The sequence below is a fragment of the Ctenocephalides felis genome, unplaced genomic scaffold (genome assembly GCF_003426905.1).
Source record: "Ctenocephalides felis isolate EL2017-DRISC unplaced genomic scaffold, ASM342690v1 CF-g0.4_SCAFFOLD_01886, whole genome shotgun sequence".
In the NCBI taxonomy this organism is placed as follows: Eukaryota; Metazoa; Arthropoda; class Insecta; order Siphonaptera; family Pulicidae; genus Ctenocephalides; species Ctenocephalides felis.
Genome location: NW_020538040.1, coordinates 133,279,896 through 133,307,633, shown reverse-complemented (window position 1 = coordinate 133,307,633; position 27,738 = coordinate 133,279,896). Strand labels below are relative to the sequence as shown.

Below are 27,738 nucleotides of genomic sequence, written 5' to 3'. Positions count from 1 at the left end.
CACTAATAATGTTGATGTCAACAAAATCTCATAAAAGAATTTTAAAAAAAATGCGTGCGGAATTTTTCAACGGGCCGGATAAAATAAGCAAAGGGGCCGGACCCGGCCCGCGGGCCGGCTTTTGGCCACCCCTGCGCTACATAGACTGCTAGACCTCATATGTTTTCCGTTGTAAATAGTGCTCAAACATAGATGGGTATGTCACGTCACATATCTGAGCGATCATTGCCGACGACAATCGCGGACTCTCCCGATTGATCAAATGTCATATGTCATATGTTACGTGTCTATCATAGGCCTTATGGACCTCATATTATATAAACCGATTTTAACAGGTGGATTCGATTTTATGTACATAGGAAATATTATTAATATCATTAATATCATTTCTTATTATTATTGAAATAAAAATATCACAGATAATATTTGAATTAAATTAATTGGTACGATAAATAATATTAATATCATTTTTTAGAAAATTAGGAATCATCACAATTATTAAAATAAAACATAAAATATGATATTATCAATCGCGGGGAAAGCCCATCACATACCCATTATAATAATAATTCATAGAATTATAATTTTTATCAAGTTCTCTCAAAAATCTGAGAAACAAAATCGCCATTTGATTGGTTTCAATAAGATACTAAATGCTAAGTTGTAAAAGATGAGCACAGCCTTTGTGCGATTGTCGTCGGCTATGTTCGCTCAGACATGTGACGTCACATACCCATTATAATAATAATTCATAGAATGTATAATTTTTATCAAGTTCTCTCAAAAATTTGAGAAACACTGATTGATTGATTGATTTCAATAAGATACTAAATGTTAAGTTGTAAAAGATGAGCACAGCCTTTCTTCGGCCTTATAGTGTGGTCAATGTTGTGCCAAAACCATTTGTACCGATCTTACAACTAGAAATGCAATTTAAAAATTTCGCAAAAAAAATTTCTTGGTCTGGTTCGGTTGAAATATCAGTCCAAATTCTTCCTAAAGATTCAAGTACGCACAATGAGTACGCAAAAATCACAACTCACTACCTGTTACGTTATAATCAGTATTTAGGAAATTATAGAAGTATTTTTTATAATAATATCGCATTCATTTTTTAGAGAATTCTTCATAGAACTCTTGAAGAACCAGCAGCAACCGACCGAATTAAGAATTGCATCATACCTTCAAATCATGAGATGTCCAAATTATTTAGTAATCAACACAATCAAAAACACGTTAGACATCGAAGAAGTTAATCAAGGTATTAAATTGATAAATTATTAGAAGCCAAAATTAATATTCGATTATTATTTTATAGATATCATTTATATTTCTCTCCTTTTAGTTGGTTCGTTCATCTGGAGTCACTTACATAATTTAGTTCGATCAGCAAATCCAGTAAAAGTTGAAGTTCAAAGTTTGGTGTCAGATCACTTATTGGGACAAAAGTTCAATCTTGGAATAAGAAAATACTCCAGAAACTATGAATATAGTATATTTTTTGAAGATTATAACATGGGTATGCATAAATCTGTTATTATAGTGCTAAATAAAATATTTAAAAATTGCATTATAAAATGGAAATTAAAATTATTTAAACTGAATCATGTGAAAATCAATAACTAGACATAATGCCTTTTTTTCAGGTGGCAACGTGGAAAGTAACGTGATATTTTCTCCAGAATCATATATCCCACGATCTTTGTTACTGAATATGACTGTCGATGTTTTTGGAGAGAGTTTAAATTTATTCGAAATCAATACTCGATTAGAAGGCTTCGAGCATTACATAGAAAGCATATTTGGACCAGATGGCCCTTTGAGTTCCGAAAAAGTGAAAGACGTAGTACGTGGTCAAATCAACAAACTGTCAAACCTACGATTTCCTAGACAGGCGTCAAATGTTGAAATTACTGCAGAAGATTTGAAGAGCAGCATTGATAAATTGCCTTATAAACTAGATTACAATTACAATACTCCCAAACTGTCGTTGGGAATGAAAATATTTGGAAATGATTTGCAGTATGTTGATTTTGAAGGAAATGAGGAAGTTCAAAACGTTGCTAACGCGATGAATCCAATGACGTACGTTTACAATTTTCTGTCAGGAAAAGAAATTAAATTCAAAAAGGCTGGAGTGTTTTTAGATGCTTCGTATTCAATTCCTACTTATACCGGTTTTCCCTTAAATCTAAAAGTACATGGATCTTCTGGGGTAGACTTTAAAATGATTGGATCTTTGAAAGCAGACAACTTCTTCGAAACAAAGAAGATGAATTTAAAAGGACATGTTACTCCGAGGTAATCAATGTTAAAAATTTTCTTCTAAGCTTTTTATCACTGTTTTATGCCTAATGTATTTTTCTTATTTATAGTGTCACTGTGGACGTTGTAGGAACTATGGAAGTAGATGCTTTCTACACGTCAACTGGAATTAAATTAAAAACCAATTTGTATTCGAGTTCTGCTGTTGAAGTAGTATTGGTGATTGAAAGTCCAAAGCTTGTGTCCTTAGAACTTAGTCTCCCAAAAGAAAAAACAGAGATCTTCAGTGCCAAGTAAAAAACTTATAATAAAATTCCTTTTTTCAAATTGATACTAAAAATTAATCAAACTTCTAGGTCAGAGTTAGTAGTAGTTCAAAATGAAGTGGACCAATTTCAATCTGGTCATAAAAACTTCATCAATGAATCATCGTGTTCGTGGCCTGTATTTAATAAAGCTATCGGTCTTGAATTTTGTGCCAACTACACCATTCCAAATGTGACCAAAGCAGAAACAGTTCCATCGTTTCTTTTAAGTGGCCCCGTAACATTTAATATTGCCTTGCATAAAGCAGGTGAGAAATCAACAATAATAAATCAATCAATTGCTCTATTAGAAAACTCATGTACAACTATTTCATCAACCAAATATTTTTATAGATCCAACAGCTAAAAAGTACGTCTTCGAATACAAATGGGAAAACCTAAATAACATCAGCTACGTGAGTTTTATCTTCAATACTCCCAATTCAGAAATGAAACGTTTACTTGGATCCAACATAACTTTAGCAGATAACAGCAAAAATTTCACTGTAATCTTCAACTCTGATACAAACACATTCCTTGCGCGTGGATTGTATAAAAATAATCATAACAGCATCACGTCTAATATAACTTTGGATATCAATGGAAATAAACATCTGGATGCACATTTTGAATGGACAATTAGAAATGAGACACACGGTCACTTGTATATTCCTAAATTATACTTGGCTGTTAATTCGGAAAAAGTTGCAGAATTGACAGGGTTATTAAAAGCTGTGACAAAAAAGAATATTTCCCAATATGATATTAAACTTAGATTTGAAACGAAAAGGTTGGTTGCTGTTTTGATGGGTTATGTAACGGACAGCGAAGCATCAACGAGTACCAAGTTGAAATTAGATTATAAGGTTTGTAGATTAGGATAGATTGAATATCAATTTATATTTGGTCTAATTTGTATCAGAAATGTGTGACAATTTAATTTATAATTATAATTTATTTTATAATAATTGAATTAGTATGTTATGAATACCAATAATTTTTTGCTCCACTGCTTTTATTTCACAAATAATATAAAAAATTAAATAAAATTTACATGTTTAATATTTCATATATAATTTTATTTTAATATATTATATGAAATATCCTCCGTGCTTTGGATTTGCATAGAAAGAAAAAATGACAACGTTGAATAAAATTAATAAGAATTGGCGTAAAAGTAAATTTACTGTAATTTTCAGTTCTTGGAAAGCAGACTAGAAAACGTGAAAATAGAAGGAAGTGTAAGTAATCTAAGTGATCGAAATCGGACACATCGAAGAGGCGAATTCAAACTCGAAACTACAGCTTATCCACAGTACAACTTTGTGTCAGCTCTAACCTTCATCAACCACCTTGGACATGTCGACTGCAAAATAGACATCAACACATCCAAAAATCTGACGGATCCTAATCATACTTTGACCATTCACACTATACTTCTTTTGAACAACTCATACGAATCCAGTAAATACAGCGCCCAAATTTCTGTCTTCAAACCTATATCGCGTTTGGATGTAGGATTGCAATTGCTATACGAAAAAATGGGTTTTCAGCATCACGGTTGGATTGTGGTAAAATATGCACCAACAAAAGAAATCATAAGTGATATTGATGTATCTTTCATTAGTCGACCGAGCTTACAGGCTGATGGTAAATTCAATTTAACCATACCCTCGTTCGTGCCTTTCGTCATTGAAGGAAGCATTGCGGAAAAATCTCAAAGAGAATATGTGGTAAGTGGATCTGTGTTAATTTATTCACTATACTTCTGAAATAAATTAATTATTAATTATACTTTTCAGATAAATTTGAACACATGTTGGTTCACTGGACACACAATGACAGCAAGAGCTTTTTACAACAATAACAGCACCGCAAGTAGAACCAGCCATTACTTGAAACTTCACATGAAGTCACCTGGAGATATGGACGAATCTTCTCAGAAACAATCCCATGAGGTTGACGTGAACTGCAGATATCATCATGATAAAAAAGAACTGAGATTGGATGTTCAGGTAAATAATAGCAAACAGAAAAATGAAGCAATTATCGAGGTTTCTGTAAATTCATCTATGTATGTCGGTTTGTCCTCCTATGATCTTCTACATCAGCAATGTGAATACAAGCTTTGGATAATTTTTATTGCTGTTTCGTAAAGTGTATATTTCTAGTTCATGTAAATCAAAATGTAAATTTGCACAAATTTCTTATGTTGCTTGTCAGCAGAATCTGGTTTTCAACAAAAAATCACTTAACACAGCGAGCGGTATCTATGCTCAATTAATTTTTTCAATGAAGGTCCTTAATTGTTTTAATATTTTTGTCGTTTCATTAGTAATTTTTCAACAGGTTAGTCATAATGGTGAAAGATACGGAATACTTGTGAAGCATCTAGAGCCTTCAGCAAGCAGTATGTCATCTTATTTAAAAATACGCTACAAGGCACAAATCTATTCGATTACGTCTACAATAGAAATGGAACATCCTAACAAACAATTGTTACTCGACATACATCTCGATAAGTAAGTAAAAATATAGTATGTATACACACATATGTTCACACAAGAACAAAAGCACACCCACAATTAAAGGGGTTGTTTTTTTTTATTTAATTTTTTCGATTTTTTGATATTATGAAAGCTAAAAACGTTAGAATTATTTAAAAAAAAAATCATCTCAATATTTATTTTTTTGACAAAGTTATAGATATATATATCTCTATATGTATGATCCTCTGAAACCGTTTTTTCATCGCTCCGCGAGCTATTGTATGCCAGCTGCTCCCTTTTTCATTATAATACGTCATGCACATGACCTTTATAATGTGTCAGCACCTTTGAACACCATAGTGTATTAGTACATTAAATTAAATGGTGTATTTAGTACATTATATTAAAAACTTTAAATTCGTTTTTCTCAAATTGACTTTTTTCAATGCGGTGCCACAAATTAAAAAAAAACTACAAGTCGGATCGACTTACATTTTTTTTTAATTTGTTCACCACTGCAATACCTAGTCCCCCTACCTCAAACAACTTGATAACATTACGCAAAAAAAATTTACGAAGCTTCTCGTCCCAAAAAAGGCCCTTTTTAACACTTTTTTTTAAATAGCTGCCATTTTTTTCCTTCTTGTTTTTTTTCTTTTATTTTGGTAGGGGACTGGATTCAAACTTCTTCTTCAACGTGGTTTCGTTTTTTTTTTTTGTTTCAGGCGATGCGCAACGGATTTATCTGTAGCACCGCAAAAGAGATTGGCGCCCCCTTGTTAACAAATGACGGCGACAAAAAAAAATATAAAATTTCTTAATATTCTATGATTTGGTAATTGTTGTTTAAAAAAAAACCGCATGTCTCTATGATCAATACATTTCGAGAAAAACAAAAACAAATACCTTGCATTTTTTGTAACAAAAAAAAGAACAACCCCCTTAATAGGTCAATAAATATAAATGAATATATTTTACCAATCATCTAATCTAACTAAATTGTATTTTCGTAGAATTCGAGATATCCACCTTGCTCTCAGAGGTATTAATGGTAAAGTGAAAAAAGAATTCGGTGTAGAAGTAAAATGGGATGCAAACCGTGATCCTGGTCAAAAGGCAGTTTTATCTGTGGAGATGCACAGACCAAAACCCTCTGCCGTCGACTACGAATTTGTTCTGACGTACCCTGGAAGAACTGTAACAGGATCTTTGGGAATGAAATCCACGGGTATGCTAAACCATACATGTATTTTTATAAAATATACGCATGTGGCGGCATGTGCATATAGTAATCCCACAAATATTTTGCAATTTCAACACAAAATAATTCTCTCATTTAAAATGTTAAATTAATTATCTCAAAATAAAAGATAATCCTCTCATTTCAATTTGAGCTTTATAATTTTAATTGTTTTTCACATATACCAAATCCCTGTATCTACGTATATGTTTAAATTCAAAAGCCCATTATACATGTTGCTTTAGCCCATTATCATGTTCTAGTAATGATATTAATTTACATTTATAATTCAGTAACTCAAATTTTGTGTGTACCGGCGTACCGAATCGATTACTGGTACCATCAAATTCAATACTAGACTCCAGAAAAGTTCTGCAAGTTCAAACAAATTACTTTCGATGTCAAAAACAAGAAACCTTGTACAACAGAATCCACAGTATTTATATGTGTTCCATATATAACCCTAAACAGCTATTGCTGTTTCCTTATTTTCCTTGATAAAATTTCAAATAAAATCACCTAATAACTTATTTATAATTTTAGTTTCGCAACGTTTGGATTATGACTATACATTAACATCTCGAGTCATGTGGAGTCCGCAGGACGAAGTATCCTTGCATGTAGCTGCAGGATATAGGTTTCAACCAGGAATTTTCACGAAATTGTCAATAGATCTTTATACACCATTCGATCACTGGTCAAGAACATTATTGCATTTGAGGCAAGTACATGATGATTGAAAATATACATGTGGAATGTAGAATGTAGAAATAGGAATAAAATAGAAATATAAATCAAAAATAAATTACAATCACAAAGATCGTTTTAAATTAATATGGTCATTAGAGTTGCGAGTGGCACTAAAAATTTGACTAAATATTAGCTTCAAATTCTACAATTGTCTTTATAAAAAGACTATAATTTACTCAAAATTGCCAGTAGTTTTTTTTTGCTACGAAATATTGCAATTTTGAAAATTAATACGTACAAAAGTCATCTAGAGTAAAGTCTTGATCAACAGATTGTTTTTCAATATTGCACTTGAGTTTTGAAAATTGATACCAGACAAATTAAGAAAGAATTTGAATAAATTTTCTAAAGATTAATATGTACGTTTATTTTCTAAAGATTAATATGTACCTAGCTAGTCTGTATATCTGAATTTTGATTAGTTGAGTATGATTTTTGGAAAAACTTTTTCATAGCTGACCAATATATACCTACGCAATATTCATATAATTTTATCATCTTAGACTTACTTTAAAACTATTTTTGCCTAAAGCTTAAAATTTAGATACGATTTAGCTTAGTCCATAAAATGCACCCATACGCTTATATTATGAATGTTTAACTTTACAAAAAAAAGCAGGTAAGAGAAAGAAGTCAAATAAATAAATTGTGTAAGGAGTTTATAGAGTAGTTTATCAGCTTCAACATGGTGTAATACTATTTTTGTATAAAGCTTGAAATTTAGATAAGTTTCAACAAAAATAAAAAACGCGTTCTTCTTTTAAAGGCAATGTCCATGCGAAGGCAACGAAAAAAAAATAGAATTGTGTACGCAATTTATACATAAATTTCTTCGTTAATAGATAAGTTTGTTTTAAAAGATTTGAAAAAGATTTAGCAAAAATTAAAAAATCTCCATTATTATAATATAAATATCTTTTGCGAGAAAATTTCTGGTAAGACACTAATTGCAACTCAAATTTTATTGTATAAAAGTTTTAGAAAATTTTATGAGCATCAACTGGGTATAATAATACTATTTTTGCGTAATGCTTTAAAAGTGGGATAAAAGATTTAGTTATGAAACAAATACTCCATATGCTTTTATTATATTTGTCTAAATTTAGTAGCATTTTGTAGCATTAAAAAGAAGTCAAATAAAAATTCCAATAACTATTGGTTTGGTATTATTCAGAAATCCGATGAAAAGTTTCCGACAATTTTTGTTCTTTTAGTTTTTTTAAACCAACTGGTTAATAATAACTAATTCCTGATACAAATTTTGGCTAATAATATAATATAATAAAATTTTGGAACATATAATTTAATTTTCTTCTTTGATTATTTTTAACATACCTTTTTTATAGTTTCCTGCTGCAGCAAAATCTAATCCATGTAGACTGTTCTGTTTTATGGGAGAGCAACAACCAAATTTCGATTGATATTTTTGGAGATTACGAAATCACTTCCGAGTCCTTCCGTTGCACTTACAACAGCAGTCTAATTAGCACCATCCAAAACGTTCCTTCTTTAAGTGCATTCCTGAAACACAAACATAACCATTCGAGAATCGACACCGAAATTAACGTCAAGGTAGGAAAAATTAAATTTTTAAATGAACAGTATTTATTTTTAAGTCCATCACGACAGTTTTGATGATAATCGTTTTTTTGTTCAGTATAATCCTGAACAAGTAATTTCGATCGTGAGTGGTTGGCAACTGGATCGGGAATTGCTAGCTGATACATTATCAGGAATGGTGACAATTAACTCTCCTTTCAAAGGATATGGCAAAGGATTGTTAGTTTGCAAAATTACATTGGCGCATAATAGAACACTTCATGGGGCAGCTGAGTTGAATTTGGAGAACAAGAAATACACGTTGGTCATTAAAGGTAAAATCATTACCATGATCAACCTTTTCCCATGAGTATTATTTTTTGCTTGATCGATTAAATCATATATATTCATTTCAATTATCCTCAACAGGTCACCTGCAAAAACTGACCAACAACATGCTAAATTTCAACATAACCACTCCGATACAAAAATATAGTCTTCTGACTGGAAGATTTGGTGTGTCTGAAGAGTTACGACATGCAGTGGCCGAAATTAGAACTCCCACAGATTGCATGGGCTTGGAATTATTGCTGGACGTCCACACAACATCCAACTTTGATGTAAAGTTCTATTTGGCAACGCCTTTTGAACAAGTGAAAGACATAATGTTGGTCGGAAAACTGAAGCAAACAGAGGTATATGAAGTTTAAGTTGTTTCATTTGATAAATGACAAAAGAATGCCACTACACAAAATATGATCGCTTCAAAAAAGGCATTAAAAATGATGTCATACTAAAAAAAATGTACTACTTTAAAGAAAAAGCCTCAGTCTAGTCTTCTATGAAATTCGCAGCATGAATTGAAAAAAAACATGATTCTATGTATTCAATATAATTCCAGGTGGATTTCCGAGCTGGTTGGAATTCGTTAGTTCTTGGCTTTGCAGGCGTCTGGAGATACAAAATGTTGACTGATATGGAGTATTCTTTTAAGTTCTTCATCCCCATTGAACATTTTGAAGAAAATGGTGTTGTTGTTAAAATTATTTACAATGAAGAGTTGGATCTAGAACTATCTTTACAATTATCTGATAAAAAGGTAAACAAAGTAATAATGATTTAATAATCAATAAGTGAATTTGATTATAAACAATTTTTTTAAATTTAAACAGATTGGTATAAAAGCAGTTGGAAGACCAAATCAGATAGCTTTATACCGTGAATTTGGGTTTAAGAGACCCTTACTTTTCGAGCCAATTCAAGAAGAGCAAGACGAGTATTCAGACGAGGAAGAAATGGATGGATCAGAAGACATTTCTGAAGAAGATTATGCATCCTGGTCTGGTCTTATAGAACTCGATACTCTATTGTATCCTACCATGAAGGGAATATTGAATTACGAGAAAATTGATACGATTAGATCCATTTCGGGTTCACTGGCATTGGAGGAAGGAGAAATTGAACTTCGCAACGATTTTCAAATGTTGGTAGGTTTACAAATTCATTACTATCGCGCATAATCTTAGTGAATTCTCATATAATTATGAACTCGATGTTCTTGATCTAGGATGTGTTCACAATGCGGAATCAACTTTTGGTCATCAGTCCATTTGAACAAGCAAAAAATATCACTCTAAAATATGATCTACAAATAGAAATGGGAAGCTCATACCTTGTAGATGCGGACTTGCATGTACTAAGCTACAACGATACTCATCAGGTGAAAAATCGTCACCAATACTAATTTTCCTCTTCTAATAGATGATCTGCTCGAAACCAAGTTCATAAATTAAAAATTGTCACTATAAATTTTTCAATTTCCGCAGGGACGATTATTGGTAAACTATACAGTGAAAGATCTTGATAATCCTACTCAATCAAGAATACATCATGCACTTTTAGAGTTACGAACACCTATTGAGAATCTATCCTTAGCGCAAGCGCAGCTGGTATATGAAACCCAGGAAGGATTGTATCGTGTCAACGTTACTGGAAGAACGTCTACGAGTGAGGCCTCTTTCGCTGGTAATTTGGAGGTATTTATATGTTTCAATTAATTGTTCTTCAATTTTAATGCTACAGGCTCCACAAAATGACTCCCTGGTCGAATTGTCACAATCATGATTCTCCTCAAAAAAGCGAGTTTTGAAAATATAAATAGCAGATCCTGTACCCATAAAGAAAATTTAGAATATAGAGCAAAATATTTATATTTGTATACTTTATTTACAGATGTTCAAGGACTATTTAGAAGCTACTGGTGGAATGCGTTTGTCATCTAACCTACTTAACATACCTATGGTAACATTTTTAGCCAAAAAAGATTTTTCGGAAATTGAAAGACGATTGGAGCTCGGATTTGGTATTCTGGAGAATAATACATGGCAAAAGGTAATGTCAAATTTAATTAAGCAAAGATTCGCCAATTATGTTTTTTAAATGCGGCTGATTTAGGAAATTAAACTTTAAATTAAATTTAATTTTTTCTAGGAAATTAAACAAGGTTATAAAAGACCAAACTATAATTTCAAATAGGGTGTTACCTAACTATGTTAATAGTTTTATATAGAATGTAAATAAATATATAATACTTAATATTCTTTCTTACAGTTTGACATTGAGACCTCTTGGCATGTGGAGTCTGATGACTTCATCAACATGAAAATAATGGTTGAAACACCAATAGAAGCAGTTTCTAAACTCGGGTGTTCTATTCTGGTATCAAAATCATCCCAAAGTAGTGAACCGACGGCTTCCGCCTCATTAGAACTCCATTACAAAGAACACGAATTAACTGTGAACGCCGGAAGACAAGGGTCACATGTTACCTTTGAGCTCACGACCCCATTGGAAGAGTTCAGGTAAGGTTATCGATGCACATTCATGGCGAATTGCTGAGTTACATAATAAACTAGTAGTGCATGGCATCGTTCTTTAAGGCAAATTTACGAAACTTCCCGTACCGTAATTCAACATTCGAGAAATGAAGATAATCAATAATCAGTAAAATTTTTCAATAATTAATTACAATTGTTTTATATAGTTTCAAATAGATTATTCATTATAAATACAATCTAGGAATTTGTAAGTGCTTATTAAATTGGGTATACTACAAACAACTTATATGTATGTTCATAAGAATTCAATTTTTTTGAAAATTCGATTTTTTTGGTAATTTTGAATTATTTTTTTTAATTTTGATAATTTAAAAGTTCCAATTATTTAGAATTTTTGAGAAAAATCGTTTTTTTTTTAAATTATTCGAGAAACTTTTTTTTTGAAATTTTCGAACTTTTCTAAAATTTTTGTAAGAAATCGATTTTTTTTAAATTCTGATATTTTTTAAAAATATTCAAAATTAATTTTGAATTTTTTTGAAAAATTTTAAAATTAGGAAACTTTAATTGTAAAAGCATTTTTTTTTCACGTCATCTACACAAATAAAATGTTTTTTGAAATACTCTAATCGGATGATCCGTTCTCTAAAAACTGCATGACCATTTTTACACCATTTGTGCTCCATACCTCCGAATCGTCTAGACGTGCCTTTTGCAAAAACGCCTCGCGATCGAGTACTAACCAAATGTTTCTTCAATCATACAAATCAATTACTCCATACTGTCGAAAATATCGAGGACATTTGTTTAATACACATAGGTGAACTTTAAAATTAAAAATCTTTGTACGAAACCCAAAAAAGTTGACACAAAATGTGTACACATTGTTAAAATCTCTATAAAATATCTTATAATTTAATGTGCATATGTGTAATGAACATTTTTGTCCGCCAAATGGCGGTTTTTTTAACTTTTTTTTATTGAGAGTCCATAACCGCTAGATCTGGCAATCCGCAAATTTAAACTGTTCTTTGTTTCAAATTGCTTCATCTTATTTGTTTATTTAATTAAATATTATAACTACTTATCAATATACTAATCAGAAATTAATTCGGTAATTTGTATCCCTTTAGTGTATAAATTCGACTCATACTTCAATGTATTTCAATAATATAGTACAATTATATTACTATATAATTATTATTTTTATTACAGAAATATTTCCTTTGATGGCGAGTTAGAACAGGAGGAATCCATAACAGCAGCTTATGTCGACGCATCGTCTTATGGACTAAAAGGAACTTTAAGGTCAGGACCTCGAAGATATCGAGTACAAGGAGATGTCATAGTACTAGATTCGATGCCCCTAAAGGTAATGTAAGAACTTTAGCCTGTTTAGTTACAAAAAAACGAGGTCATAAACTAGGATCAACGATTTGTTCACCTTTGAAACTCATTTTGGATACTGTTTTTAATCTCGATATCTTGCAATTATTTTTGAAAAAGATTAGAAAGTAACCAGTGTTTTTTATACAACTTGTCTATATACAAAATGGAAAAATAATTAATATCCAACATGTCTTCAAAATTTATTTTTTTGAACTAATTTAGCCCGTTTAGTTGAAAAAAAAGGTCATAAAACTAGGATCAGTTATTGATTCACCTTTAAAACTCATTTTGAATTCCGTTTTTAATCTCGACATACTTGCAACCCTTTTCGAAAATATTAGAGGTTTTTTTTTCAACTTGTCTAATATATATGCATAATCAAAAAATAGTGGATATCCAAAATGTCTTCAAAATTTATTTTTTGAAGTCAAACTTCTTTAGGCGCGACTGGAGTGTAAATCCGTACAAATGAAACGGAAGTGGGTTACGGCAAGATCGAATGCCAATGATTCGCCATTCGCTCTCGATGAGATCATTTCTATATGGGTCGATTCTGATTGGTCGTCGTATTTTTGCGAGGCTTCTTTGTATGCGTTACTATACATGCGTACGTCACCGAAAGCGTGCAGCATATTGTTCATTTTTCGGAGTTTTATGTCGTTACATTTCAAAGTTAAATATTAGTACAAATCTTGAGTTAATAAAAATGTATGGATCGGAAGAATATTTTATCACATTCCCCATAAATAATTAAATAGTGCAAATAATAAAGCAAATATAAAATCTGTGACGTGTGAGAAACGTAAGTTTATTGAAGTAATTTATATTATTCGTGGTTACTATATATTATTGAAGTTATTAAAATGGAAATTATTTGTATATGCAAGACAGATATTACAACTGTTCAAAGAATGAAACTGTATCGCCAGCGAAAAACTAAAGAAAAAACAAGCAATCAATGAATGTATGTTGATTTCAATTACATGAAGTTCTTCAAACACAATTACATGACAAGTGAAATTGTGAAAACTATATTTATTTAGGCGTTGTTTAACATAATAATTCTCTGCATTTTTATAGATATTAAAAATATTAAAGCAGTACAGATTTATTCTAACATGCCGAAGATCTATTTTTTACATAATTATATCTGACACTTTTGGAAGTTTAGAGGAAGTCGTACTCTTTTTTATGTAGACTTCTACAATCTTCGCCTCGATCATAAGTTGAAGTAATGAGATTAAAATGTTACTAAAACTAACCTGTATTGTGTTGTTAATCCTAAATATTAGAAAAAAATCGAAATCATTCTAACCAAATTTAGCACACCTATATCTACTAGAACTACCAAATCTGTTCACCAACCTTCTTTCTAGATATACCTAAATCAATTTTCTCTTCTTACTTTATTGTACCCATGACTAGAATTATATGAAAAAATTAGATGAGTTCATTGTAAAGCAATTCACCAAATCTAATTTCGTCTCATTAAATCTCTTAAAAATAGCTTCAACGCTTTAAGTTCTTATCAGACCTGAAAACAGACCATCAATTCCTCATGCACTTGCAATATTCTTTTTCTTTTCAGATAAATGTGGAAATGATACCACACCAACCTGGAGAACCAAAAACACTGCAATACGTATGGGCAAGGACACCAACAGGACATGCAATCACAGCGCGAATGGACAGCGGAAAACGATATTTGGCGGTATCTGGTGAAGCTGCCATCAGGCATAAATATGACTGGGATTTAGGACTTCATGTAAGAAGAAATTCTGAAATGTATAGATTAATAGACAAAATCTAATTAATATTTTTCATATAATATGTTCCATAGATCGATTCATCTGTGACAGTTCTAAGGAACTTGAACTTCAAAAGTAATCTAAAAAGCTTGCCAAATGATAGAATGACCTTTGATCTGGAAATGACATCACCTATCAAGAAACTGGCTAGATCAAATCTAACAGTGGATGTGACGTAAGTATTTCCTATAACAATACAGATTCTTCAGTGATAGCAGTAATTGTAATGAAAATAGAAGATATAAATTGTTTACCATATTTGAGCAAAAACTTTATGTTAAATCAAATATATATTAGCAATAATTAAATTCATGAATGGTTGAGAATTATGAAAAACCGCGAATGGCTCGATGTGTAAATTTAAATTTTCGATTTTTACTTTCATTAGACTTATAAAAGAAAATGGCAATATGAACGTTGCTTATGCGCTGGAGAGTTCACATGGTAGCATCGCCACCTCTTGGGTTTACCATTTGATGCAAGACATGAGAGTCAACGTCGTCGCCCAACAACATCTTCAGAACAAGCCATTCCGGTATGCTAGTTTGGCAGCCAAGTACATCAATCCTTCAACGACAAAGAAGAAATTCGACAACTTGACGATCGGAGCTGATTTGAACATTGATAATTTATGGAAGTATGTACTCCAACTCTTTAATAACCAGATAAAAATTCTGTAGATTAAAAATTATGTTCATGTTGACCATGTCAAACAATTCTACGTCCATCCACTTAGAAAGTCTACGATCATTAGTATAGCACTATTATTTATTTTTACATCGATTTTAATATATTAATTAAGACACAAGCTTGATGCACCTCTTGAAATACTATAAATTTCTATTTTACCAGGGTTGGATCCAACGTTTCAATAGCAATGCCATCCTTCAGCGACGCAAAACTTGATATCAAACTACTTCTACCTCCTCCGCATGCAGACTTGCATCATGCAATCTGCAAATACAAATCCACAAACGATCCTAAGGACTTGAATATAAATCTGTTTTATGAGACTGAAGTCAGCGAATTGCATTATTCTGCAAATGCTAAGGTAAGATGAAATTTAGTAATAATAACGATTTTGACACATTATTCCTACATAAATACGGTAATATGTATAAACCATAGCATTCCTGTTTATAATCATATTTTGGAACCATTTGTTAACTTCCCGAAGGAGAAATTTATGTTTTCATCAAAAAATCTGATTCGCTAATTTTATGTTTTCTCGACGTTTCAAGCCATTATGAATCGAATGAGACTAAATTTGAAAAAGGTATGTGTTTGTGTGTATGTGTAAACAGATTTTTTGACGTAAATTGAAAAATTTAAAAGCCATTCGATGTATCTCGATGAAGACTAGCGTTTCTCAGTTTTGTGCGACGATCAGCCGAGCCGTTTCCTTGTAAATCGCAGAAAAGTGAAAAATTTTTCGATTTTGAAAATTCAAAAACTGTTCGAAAGATAATGGTTGGGAATCGACCTGATTAGTTTTTAAAGCGTTAAAATTTTTTGACGATTTTTATAAATTTTTTTGACGGTAGATACCATTGTCTTATAGTTCATACTAAAATATTACGGTCCCTACGACAAGTCGTTTAATTTTGAAAATTCGTCAAAGTTTGCAAAAATTAGTATCGTTTTTTGGCGTTTGTCAAAATTAGACCTTTGATCAACGTTTGTTCAAAACCACCTGAACCAATTTCAAAAATTTAAAAGCCAATCGAAGTATTTTGAGATGTATCTTTTCTCAGTTTTGTGCAGCGATTGGCCGAGCCATTTCTTTGTAACTTGGAAGAAAGTGTTAAACTTATCGTCGAGATTTAAGCTTTTACTACCGAATCAATTTTAAAAAATCAAAAACTGTTCGAAAGGTATTGGTTGGGATTGATACTGATTAGTTTTAGGTGAAAATCTACTGAACGTTTTCTTGTAATTAACTGTTGAAAAAAAAAACTTAAGCCGATTTTTATGGAACTTTTGTTGGCGATATATATCATGGTCTTATAGAACTTACTGAAATATTACGGTCTTACGACGAGTAGTTCAATTTTAAAAATTCATCAAAGTTCGAGAAAATGAGTAGTTTTTTAGACGTTTGTTAAAATATAAATTAGACAATTTACTTGATATAACGATAGAAACCTTGGTTTTAATGAACATATTAAACCATTAAAGACCTACGGAAACTGGTTTAATTATAAAAATTATTGATTTGTGAAAATTTGCTTTTGGAAAATACTCCGAATGTTCGTTCGTTTTCAAATATGTGTAATAAATCGACTCGAAATACTTTTAATCACTCATAAATTAATTTATTTTTTATTGATTAAGTCGATTATTTACACATATCGGGAAGTTCATGTAACTTGCATCAAAGCAAAATATCAATACCAACTAGTTTTTTCAAAAATTAATCACAAAATAATTGTAATTATAAATATTTTTACAACAAGCTAAAAGATAAAATGCCACTCACACATTTTTTGTTCTCAGATGTTGAAAAACATATCAAACAACGCCAATGATACCCAAGCAGAATTGGAATTACTTTGGGGAACAAAAAAAGACAAGAAAGTCATCGGTAATTATTTACATATGGTTCAGGATAATGAACATCGTACTCAACTAAATTACAATTTGACGACACCTAAATACAAGAACGAAGAAACTATTATAACGTCTCTTAATTATGACAAGGATAACTACTACCACAACGCCAGGTAAAGAAAAAAGTTTAAAATTCATGAACAGATAGAAAAATACAACCACAATTATATTCAATAAATCAGAACCATCTGTTTCAATTCATTATCTCTTCCCTGGACTTGTCCTGCATGTATATAACATCAATTCTTACAGCATTTATATTTTGACATTTTATTAATGTGTGTTATAAATGTTTCAGTGGAATCCTTCGTATCCCTGCTTCTCGATTGATAGCAAGTGCGGACGTGGCATACCACTCATTTGAGAACACCCATGGGATATTCAACTGCAGCACCCCCCTCAAGAAATTGCCCTGGCTCGGAGGAAATTTCAAACTCAATGCAGATGAACACAAGTAATGGGAAAAACGAGTCATGAATAAAAGCGTTATATTTAGTAGAAAACTGCTAGAACTCCACACGTTGTTCAAAATATTATAACTGCAGTAATTTTTGAACTTAAGTTAAATGATTTTAAATGAGTTAGAAGGTTGTAATTACAACATTTTAACTGAAGAAGTATATGTTTTCGACAAAAAAACGACTTCCAATTTGTCATGTCATGTTTGAGATCAAATTTGAAGAAAGTATGCGAGTGTATGAGCCAATGAGCCAATTTTTAAAATTTTGTAGAAATTCTCTCTGAACTGATTTCAAAAAATTAAAAACTATTTGCTAAAGCTCGATAAATTAGCGATAAGTTTCACGAGACGATTGGTCGAGCCGTATCTTTAGAACCAGCAGAAAAGTACAAACAATTTCGTCCATAATTTCGCAAAAAATACTAAATCTATTTTGAAAATTTAAAAACAGTTCAAAAGTATCAGTTTGGAATTGTGCTGAATAGTTCTTCGCAATGATCGGTCAGACCGTTTCTATGTAATTAAATGTTAGATTTTTTCCACGCTTAACGAAAATTACAAAAAGTTCATAGTAAACGGATATCCTAACGGATATCCTAAAATATTAGGTTTTTCGTAAAAATGAAAATTTTATTTTCTACCACTAACAGCTGAAAATTTTATTCAATTAGCCAAGTCTTATTTTTAACTTGAAAATGAAAATGTTTGCATATCTTCACGTTTCAGAGGTTTCTGTATATTTTGGCATACCTCAAAAATAATGGATGTATGTGTGGGTATGTGTGGAGATAATTTTTCGTCGACGATTTCGGGCGTACAGATTATCCGATTTGAATTGTTCAAAAAACATTCGATTCCTATTAATGAGGAGACATGTCGTATAGTTTTTAACAAAGACAAAGCTTAACACACTATAGAACGGATCAACCGATTTGAATGATCCAAAAAACATTCGATTTGTAATAATGGGGAGATTAGATTATGGCAAAGGCTGGCCTAGCCGTTTCGGAGATATAGAGCTAAATGTGCAAAAAATGGCAGTTTTTGAGAGAACTAAGCATCCGATTTGAATGAGTTAAAACACTTTCTGCTTGTGTTGACAAAACGATTGCTTTTTAGGGAAGAAACTTGTTTATATAATTTTTTTTTTAATTTCCAAGTCTCTTTGATATCCATAGATTCATCACCAATTTTGCCCAAAATCCATTGTAATGATCTTCGAATGTAGTTTAAAATGTGACAATAATTCCTTGATCTAACTTGATCTTTATATAACCTGGAGCAGTTCTTTCTTTTTTGGAAATATATGCCCAATGTAGCATCATTTCCACCAATGAGCAGTCTCATCGTTATTAAAGACCTGGTGTGCCGTGTATCCACCTTTATCAATGGTTATTGTAGTGACAAGCGTTTTCTCATAGATCAAACCACGGTTTGCTGGCAACAAAACTGGATTAATACCAGTTTCTCCAATTTCCTTAAAGTAGTTATAAGTTTTCAAGGCTTTGTTTTTAATAATATTGGCGCTTAGTAGAATTCGCTTTTCGAACAGTCTTCAATCCAGATGCTAAGAGCTTTCCATCTGCTCTATTATTGCTGCCCGAGGACCAGATATTATATTGAAAGCGATTGGACTGCCTGCGGTAACAGATTCTCTAATTTTTTTTATCATTTCTTCCAATCCGTATGAACGCTTCATTTAAATTGAATGATTTGGCGACATGTCATATCTCGATATAAAATTTCTAATTTTGTTCTTATAGAGATAAAATGTCTGTTAGGAAGTTTTTTTTATTTTCGCCAGACAAAGCTCAAAAATACAAATTTATGTAGTTACTATTATCTTTGTAATAAAAAAATAGTACTACTTATCCAAAAATATTTTATTCACGAATACTAACAGGAATAAATTATTAAAGTGTGCTTAAGTATAAATAGTTAACAAAAACTTAGTCAGAAAATCTTGTAGTACGTGCACGTTTGAATAAGAATGGTGAAATACTAAACCTTTTGCACATAAAAGCTTTTTCTCATTGATTACATTATTGTACTGAGATTTCCTTCACTTCAAGTTAGACAAAGTTCATGTATGTGAATCCGTGCTGTAGAAGTATCGTGTTAGGCGGGGATAATATAAAATCCAATTAAGTAGTGCATGTCATTGTGCTTTAAGGCAAATTGCTGAAACTTCCAGTACCAAAAATTAAATTTTTTAAGGAAAATTCAATTTTCTTTTGGAACTCTGAAAAAAAACTATTTTTGAGGTTTTTAAAATTTTTGAAAAGAATGACCTTTTTGAAAAATTTAATTTCTTCTATACTTTGAAAATTTTTAACTTTTTTTCAAAGCAATTGCTATACATTAGCTGCGTTGAAACGAAATATCGAAGCCCGTAGGCGTCGCGTCACAGTAAAACGGATAAACATTGATACGGAACCCATAAAAAAGTAAACAGAATTTGTTCTTATTATTAAAATATTTAAAAAATACGTGATGATTTGATGTGCATATGCCTAATCGATCATTCTTATGCGTCTTATGATTTTTTTTTCACTTTTTTATAACGTTTCCGAAACCGCTAGACTTACTCTTCCAAACTTTTCACCAGTTCTTCATTTCGTCAATACCAATTAAATTGTTTTTTGGATCATTCAAATCGGACCCTCAGTTCTCTCAAAAATTAAAATACCATTTTTGACATTTTTTGCCACGTATCTTCGAAACGGCTGGACCTGTCTTTGCCAAAAACTAATCAGTACGTCTCCTTATTAATAGGAATCTAATGTTTTTTAAATTATTCAAATCGGTTGATCGGTGTCACCGAAATCGTAGTCGAAAATTTGTATCCGCACACACACACACGCACGCACGCACACACGCACATACAGACACACATACATCAATTTTTTCTAAGGTATGCCAAAATATCCATAAACCTTTGAAACGTAAAGATATATACAAATTTTCATTTTCGATTTTTCGGCGATTACTGTAACTTACCCTTAGGGAAGTTAAAAAACAAAATACATATGAAATAATGCCGATACTAATCATAAAATAGTAATAAAATAATAAATACAAAAAATAAAATATTAAAAAAATTATTATATCCATGCTCATAAGCTTGGTGTTAAATTTGAACATTAACAAATTAAATGTGTTATTAAACAGATGGCTTGCCTTAGCTATCAAAAAGCCATCTTGACTTTTTTGACAGCATTCCGTTAAATATTTTCATACCCAATAAATAGTTCACTCGATTTCGAAGCATATCATTACCGAATATATTTACTCTTGTATAATAAAATAGTTAATTCGGTTTGGTTCTTTTTTCAGTGGAAATTCGCATTTTGTGAGGCTATTGTGGCCAAATAATTCAGCATTTTTGGATTCGCATTATTTCCGAGTCAACAACAACCAATCTCAAAGCATCAATGGAACATTGCTGATAGAGTTGCCCTTGAATACGAGACACTTGCTTTATTCAGAATATGATTATAATGTAAGTATTAAAATAACCATTATTATATTGTATGAATATGAACTCCACCACTTTGCTTTTTGCACTAACTTTATTTCATAAAGAACTAAATTAAATACGTTCCGAGACCCAGATTTGTTCATCATCAGTGTAATTTTTTTACATTTATTATGAATCCAGCAATACTGAAGTTTCCCTCTAGTTGTTTATATTATAATCATATCTATTCTTTTGGATTTTGATCTCTAAGATTTCTTTTTTAAATATTCCTACACACAGTCACGTTGCAATTTTTTGTGAGCCCCCACATCATCAACTGCTAATTTTTAAAATTATTACCTTTTTTACTTTTTCTGTACTCTTGTAACGTTGGATTATTAAAAAAATAATAGTAAACTACAGTAAAGTTAAAAAATTTGTTGTCTTTTTTATGGTGATTTAACAATGACTTAAAATGCCTCCACACTAGAATACTCCCTCCAGGAAACACTGCCTTGGTTTTAATACATTATTAGTTGATTTTTTCTGATCCACAAGATTTGGAATTCACATTGGAATATACCAACGCCCAAAACATTTGAATAAACTTCGTAAATATTGCATCATCACTTTCCGAATTTGGACATTTATTGATATCGTTTATGCAATATATAAAATTATTTGCAATAAACAAAAAAAAATCAACACAAAAAAGTCTACAACTATCTGCATTCGTCACAATAGTCCTACAATAGTAGGCGCCTTATGTACCCAATAATAGTTCGATTTCTAAATAATATATAATATAAAAATATCAAAACATTCATTCATTCATTTTCAATCAACATAAAACAACACCCAAAGGTGTAAACATATTATAAGATTGTAAAATGATTCGATTAATTTTATAATAGTTATTTTTATTACGATATTTTGAATTATTTTCATAAAGTAATAATAATATAAACTTACATGAAATGACTTCTCTGTAGCACGTGCCATCAATTTCACAGATCAAATACAAAGGAATGAGCAAAATGCATTTTTATAATAATTTTCATTTTCAGGGAATGCCGTTATTCAGTCGAGGTTCAGCAATTCTGAAATACAATAATAAGACGTTTTTGAACAGCAAATATGAATGTAAATCAGAAAACAGGTAATGTAAAAAATTATATTATAATAAAAATTATAATTAAATTAAATTATATTAAATTATATAAATTATATTATAATAAGTAAAATCCTAGAGGGCATTAACATCAAGTAAAAAAAGAAAAGAAAAATTCTAAATCATCTTTATTATTTCAGACATTGCGATATAAAATTTTATATCATCAGTGTATATGATGTAAGGGGTACATTAATAATATCTACATATATATTTTATATATATAAAAATAAGTCGGGTTTTCCTTCCTGACGATATAATTCCAGAACGCACGAACCGATTTCGACAATTTTGCATTCGTTGGAAATAAATAGCTAAGAAAATTAGTGCATGGCATTGTGCCTTAATGCAAATTGCTGGAACTTCACGCACCGTAATTAAGAATTCGAGTAATGACATTTTTGAGAATTATCAGAATTGTTCTTAGTTAAGTCAACGAGCAATTCTTGCCGCAAAGAATAATGATGTACACGCACTGAATTTCACCATTCAATCAAAAACTGCTTGCGATTTGGTGACATACCAATGATTCCGACTGGTCTTCCGTTTGACTTCAAACGATTGCAATTTCCAGTTTGCCTTGCGTTCGCAATGACAACTAACAAGTCGCAAGGCCAATCGCTTAGTGTTTGCGGGAAAAATTTCAAATAGATTATTTAGAAAATTATTGTTTTTCACATGAGCAGTTATACGTTGCCTGCTCACGAGTTGGGAAACCATCCGCTTTGTTTATGTTAACGTCAGACCAAAAAACAAAAAATGTGGTTTACCAAAGAGCACTTCAATGAAACGGATAATTTGCGGATTCACTTTCATTTATTTAGAGAAGTTCAACTAAAAAACACTTCATTTTTGTAATCGAAATAAATTTATTACTGTTGTGTAATAAAATCAAATTTTTCGTTTTCAAATATAAAACAAAAAATGTCTTCATCTTTCTCACGAAACCATCTGGTGGCGAAACATGGGTTTCGTCGGGTTTGCTAGTTTATTTATGATAATTACGAATGAGTGCATACCCCTTACAATGAAAACAAATACAACGAAAATATAAAATATAGAATTTACACGCAACGCTACAAATGTCAGCAATGAGTCTTTAAGTAATTTTTCTCTAACTATTACAGACACTTGGATTTTTTAATCCAAACTGCATGTGCAATAAAAGTTTTAACCGAATGTCATATTATTAAATTTAAAAATATTTATTATAAATATGCAAAAAAATACATGAAGCCATCTTCAACGTGGACTAGAGTACGCTAAGGACTCTGTGGTACATTTTTCATTAATCGTGCAACATAAGAATTATACTTATATTATGGTATATCACGGATGGTACATTGCGTGAACACCATGCTTGAAACTTTTCGAGTCCGAATCCGAATTTTCCTGGGATGAATCAATTACTCTGTTTTATATATTTATTTTTGTTCTCAACATTTATTCAAATCCACTGACGATGTCAAGAAATGTCATACCAAAACGTCTGAAATAATAAAGATGCTAAAATCTTTACCATTCCTTCTTTTACTAGTGAAATGACAGAATTGGAGATAAAATTATAATCTTCATGACACTGGTAGAAATTGAAATATTTTATGAATAATGATTACCAAATATTTAAAATGTATATCTCAGGGCTGGATACAACAAAGATAACGTGGTCATAACATTGGATAACAAGCACACACCTGTGGGAGTGAACTACATCCATGTTCAACAACAGGATATGGTTAAGGACAGCGTATGTATCCTTATTAATTCACCATCGCAAATAAGCAACAATATTTGTCCAAAAATTACTATCGAGTTACATCGAATGATTTTTAAGTTTTTGAGAAAAAGGACATAGTCTCTAAACACTTTACAGTCTAAAATTAAGTTCTACAAAAATGGTTGAATTATAAAAAATCATTAAAGTTTGGAATATATAATTTCATACAAATGAGTTTTCCATAATATTTTTCAGAATATGAAACGAGTCGAAGTATACCATCTATACAACCGAACAGGATTCAATGTCACTGGAGAATTGCACATGCTGACGACGCCAACTGGACGCCGCCTGGAACTACTCGCCGTTCATACGAATCGAACGGTCCGATTGACAACTGAGCACGATGTCAAAGATCGAGAGTTGGAGCACAGGTCGCGCCTCCAATTGGCCACCAACGTCTGGCTGGCGTATAAATTCAGACTCTTGAACTACACCATGGTAAACCAGCTATATACTGGAATTAAGTACTTTTAGGGTTTCCAATACCAGGATTTCGGTCGATTCTTGTCCGGTACTCAATACCGGTATTTTGGTATTATCGATAGTTTTATAAAAATTGAATTTATTCAGTATGAGTTACACATACCGGGTCGAGTATGGTGTCAAGCGGCGGTGTCGACAATATTGTTTATGTTTTCATTCAATGAATAGATCTCGTTTATAAAAAGTATTGATACCAGGATTCCAATATTTCATTTTTCAAATACCAGTATAGTAAACCTTCGCTTTACGCGGCAAGTGCGTACCGTGCAATATGGGGACCGTGCTATAAAAAACTCGTATTCAACATACAATTCAGGCTAATTCGTAGTGCGTTCTATGGAAACTTATATAGTGCAGTATGGGAACCGCGCTATGAGAGACTCAGAGTTAGTACAAATCGTACCGTATTTTTATCGTGCTGTATGGAGATTAAGGAATACAACTTGAAGTAGGAGTAATACGGACGAAATGACATGTATCACATAGACACCTTATTCCAAAATTGGCGCGACGCAGTAGTCAGTTCAAACGTGTTCTTAGACAGCTGTTATATAATCAGGCATGTCTAAAAGATGAATGTCGATAATAAAACTTACATTAATACCCTTTTGATATTAGGTTCCTATAATCACTCATAGGTTGCGCAAGGAACTTGTGGGCTGTTGAACAAAAACCGTATAATAGGAAGTCGGAGGGATGTCGGAATTTTAGCTCCGCGTAGTATGGGTGTACCCAGAGTGCCGTGTAAACCGAGGTTTGGCTGTATTCAGATTTTTGTTCGGTATTGGAAGTCCTAAGTACTTTGACGCACAGATGTTTCAGAATTCTCCAACGACTCTATAAGTATTTCTCTATTTCATACATTTTTTTTCACAGATGACACAGGATGCCCAGAAATTCGAACTGGACATCTCGTATCCTCGTCGCAACTTAAGTGCCGTAGGGTCCTATCGACTCACAAACGAGTACATCCAGAGCGAAGCGACCCTAACCTGGGATCGAAACGTATCGACGCGCACGATGAGCGCAGGACTCGATTGGAGAAATGTTCCAGGAGAAGAAGGCAAACACACTCAAACAGCAACGCTCACAATTAAGCATCCCTCATTCGAGAAGGTAAGATAATAAAAATATTATATTATAGGGTAAAGCAGGGCTTAAAAGTCCGTGGAGAAAAACGTCCACCACCGATATCTCAAATAGCAGTAAAGTTAAGAATTTTTTAACAACAATATTTGAAAGTAGAGGGGAAAAGATGTATAACCAGCCACCACCTTGATTCTTTCGACGCCAAAATGTAGAGATAAACAGCAATGTTTACCATAACAAAAGTATTTTACTTCGTTGTTAGTTTTTTTTTTGGTTATAAGCACTGTGGTTTAGTTTACGAGACCTTAAGATAATTTATAAGTATGCGTAATTTAATTGTTTTATATAATTTATCGTTGTTTTTAAGTTAGATTCAACCGTTTTGTTTATATAACCTCTATAAAAGCTTACATCTGGGTGGAGGAAAATGAACCAACTAAACATTTAACCTGGCAAAGGTGCAAAAATAATAATAATAATATCAAATAAAAAAGTATATTACAATTAATAATGCAATTTTACATGAGATAAATTGAATAAATAGTTATTCCATTCCAATATAAAAAATATCATAAAAAAGTATATTACATTAAATAAAGCAATTTTATAAGAGATAATTGAACTAGTGGGGCGCATGGCATCGTGCCTTAAGGCAAATTGCTGGAACTTTTCGTTACAAAAATATGATTTTTTTTTAAAACGATTAACATTAATTTAAAAAATTGTACTTCGAAAAATTAGATTTTTGAGAAACTATAAATTTGACAAAATAATTTTGAAAAAAAAAATTCTTTCTTTATTTTGACATATTTTGGAAATTCTGAACTTTTTTCAAAGCAATCGTACTGCTTTAACTGCATAGAGACGAAATGTCAAAGCGCGTAAACGCCGCGTCGCCGTCTAACGGATAAACATTGGTACGGAACCCATAAGAATGTAAACAAAATTTATAATTATTGTTAAAATCTCTATAAAATATCTGATAATTTGATGTGCATATGTCTAATGATCATTTATAACCACCAAATGGCATTTTTTTTACTTTTTTCATTAGATCTCCTAAACCGCTAGACCTGCCTTCATCTCAATTCTTCATCTTGTCAATACAAGTAAAATGTTTTTTGAATTATTAAAATCGGACGCTCCGTTCTCTTAAAAACTGAGTTACCACCATTTTTGGCACTTTTTGCCGCGTATCTTTGGAATGGCTAGACCTGCCTTCGCCAAAAACTAATAAGCACTGAATTATTCAAATAGCTTCATCCGTGTTCCCGAAATCGTCGACGAAAATTTGTATCCGCACACACACACACACAAATTTCTTTCTCAAAACTCAATTTTTCTAAGGTATGCCAAAATATTCAGAAACCTTTGAAACGTAAAGATATTTAAAAAATTTCATTTTCGATTTTTTTTGCGATTACTATAACTTGCCCTGCGAGAGGTTAATAAATAGTTATTCCATTCCAAATAAAAATATCAAATAAAAAAGTATATTACGTTAAATAAAGCAATTCTACAAGAGATAAATTGAATAAATAGTTATTCTAAATCTGCTGATGAATATTTCTAACGTAATACCAGATAATGGTTATTTACAGAGTTATCTCTGTAAAAAATACACCCTTGATATTTATATTTTGCATTGGTTGAATAATTTGTAAAATTTCTTTAAAAATAAGAATACCTGTTTAAAAATAATAAATACCTGTTTGGCCACCTGGCCGTCCCAATTTACCTCGCCAATGATAGAAAGGACCAGGTTACAAATTTTTGAAAAACAGCAAACAAAACACATTTCTGCAATGATAAAGGAGCTGGGAGTTTTACTGAACATAGCCGGATTGTTGTTCGTGTGATAAATGTGTTATTTGTTGTGATATAATTGATTTGGTTTTCACAATATAATTGCTCCGAGTCAAATTGGACTCTTATGCCCCGCCCGACCCTATCGGCTTTTCACTAAAAACTGAACAATGCTGTTTACAATTGATAGATGTCAAACAAACTTATAATTACAGTATTGATCCAATTTATCATAAACAGAAAATTTAGAACAAAAA

The 27,738-nt window shown here is 31.6% G+C and overlaps 1 protein-coding gene across 1 annotated transcript in view; it reads left to right on the top strand.

The window, feature by feature from the left end:
- Window positions 1-27,738, top strand: part of LOC113375923 — a 112,003-nt gene that overhangs the window by 39,355 nt on the left and 44,910 nt on the right. The window contains exons 5-36 of the mRNA XM_026615862.1: window positions 1,119-1,261; window positions 1,346-1,519; window positions 1,647-2,301; window positions 2,376-2,558; window positions 2,622-2,839; window positions 2,925-3,436; window positions 3,770-4,303; window positions 4,373-4,585; window positions 4,920-5,092; window positions 6,073-6,287; window positions 6,843-7,020; window positions 8,396-8,621; window positions 8,707-8,923; window positions 9,018-9,283; window positions 9,490-9,687; window positions 9,761-10,075; window positions 10,156-10,308; window positions 10,415-10,624; window positions 10,821-10,979; window positions 11,199-11,449; window positions 12,641-12,797; window positions 14,403-14,579; window positions 14,655-14,797; window positions 15,011-15,259; window positions 15,475-15,673; window positions 17,119-17,345; window positions 17,531-17,686; window positions 21,029-21,194; window positions 22,220-22,311; window positions 23,965-24,070; window positions 24,296-24,541; window positions 25,463-25,702. Coding sequence (XP_026471647.1) covers window positions 1,119-1,261; window positions 1,346-1,519; window positions 1,647-2,301; window positions 2,376-2,558; window positions 2,622-2,839; window positions 2,925-3,436; window positions 3,770-4,303; window positions 4,373-4,585; window positions 4,920-5,092; window positions 6,073-6,287; window positions 6,843-7,020; window positions 8,396-8,621; window positions 8,707-8,923; window positions 9,018-9,283; window positions 9,490-9,687; window positions 9,761-10,075; window positions 10,156-10,308; window positions 10,415-10,624; window positions 10,821-10,979; window positions 11,199-11,449; window positions 12,641-12,797; window positions 14,403-14,579; window positions 14,655-14,797; window positions 15,011-15,259; window positions 15,475-15,673; window positions 17,119-17,345; window positions 17,531-17,686; window positions 21,029-21,194; window positions 22,220-22,311; window positions 23,965-24,070; window positions 24,296-24,541; window positions 25,463-25,702 — 7,351 coding nt within the window. The remainder of the gene's footprint in view (window positions 1-1,118; window positions 1,262-1,345; window positions 1,520-1,646; window positions 2,302-2,375; window positions 2,559-2,621; window positions 2,840-2,924; window positions 3,437-3,769; window positions 4,304-4,372; window positions 4,586-4,919; window positions 5,093-6,072; window positions 6,288-6,842; window positions 7,021-8,395; window positions 8,622-8,706; window positions 8,924-9,017; window positions 9,284-9,489; window positions 9,688-9,760; window positions 10,076-10,155; window positions 10,309-10,414; window positions 10,625-10,820; window positions 10,980-11,198; window positions 11,450-12,640; window positions 12,798-14,402; window positions 14,580-14,654; window positions 14,798-15,010; window positions 15,260-15,474; window positions 15,674-17,118; window positions 17,346-17,530; window positions 17,687-21,028; window positions 21,195-22,219; window positions 22,312-23,964; window positions 24,071-24,295; window positions 24,542-25,462; window positions 25,703-27,738) is intronic.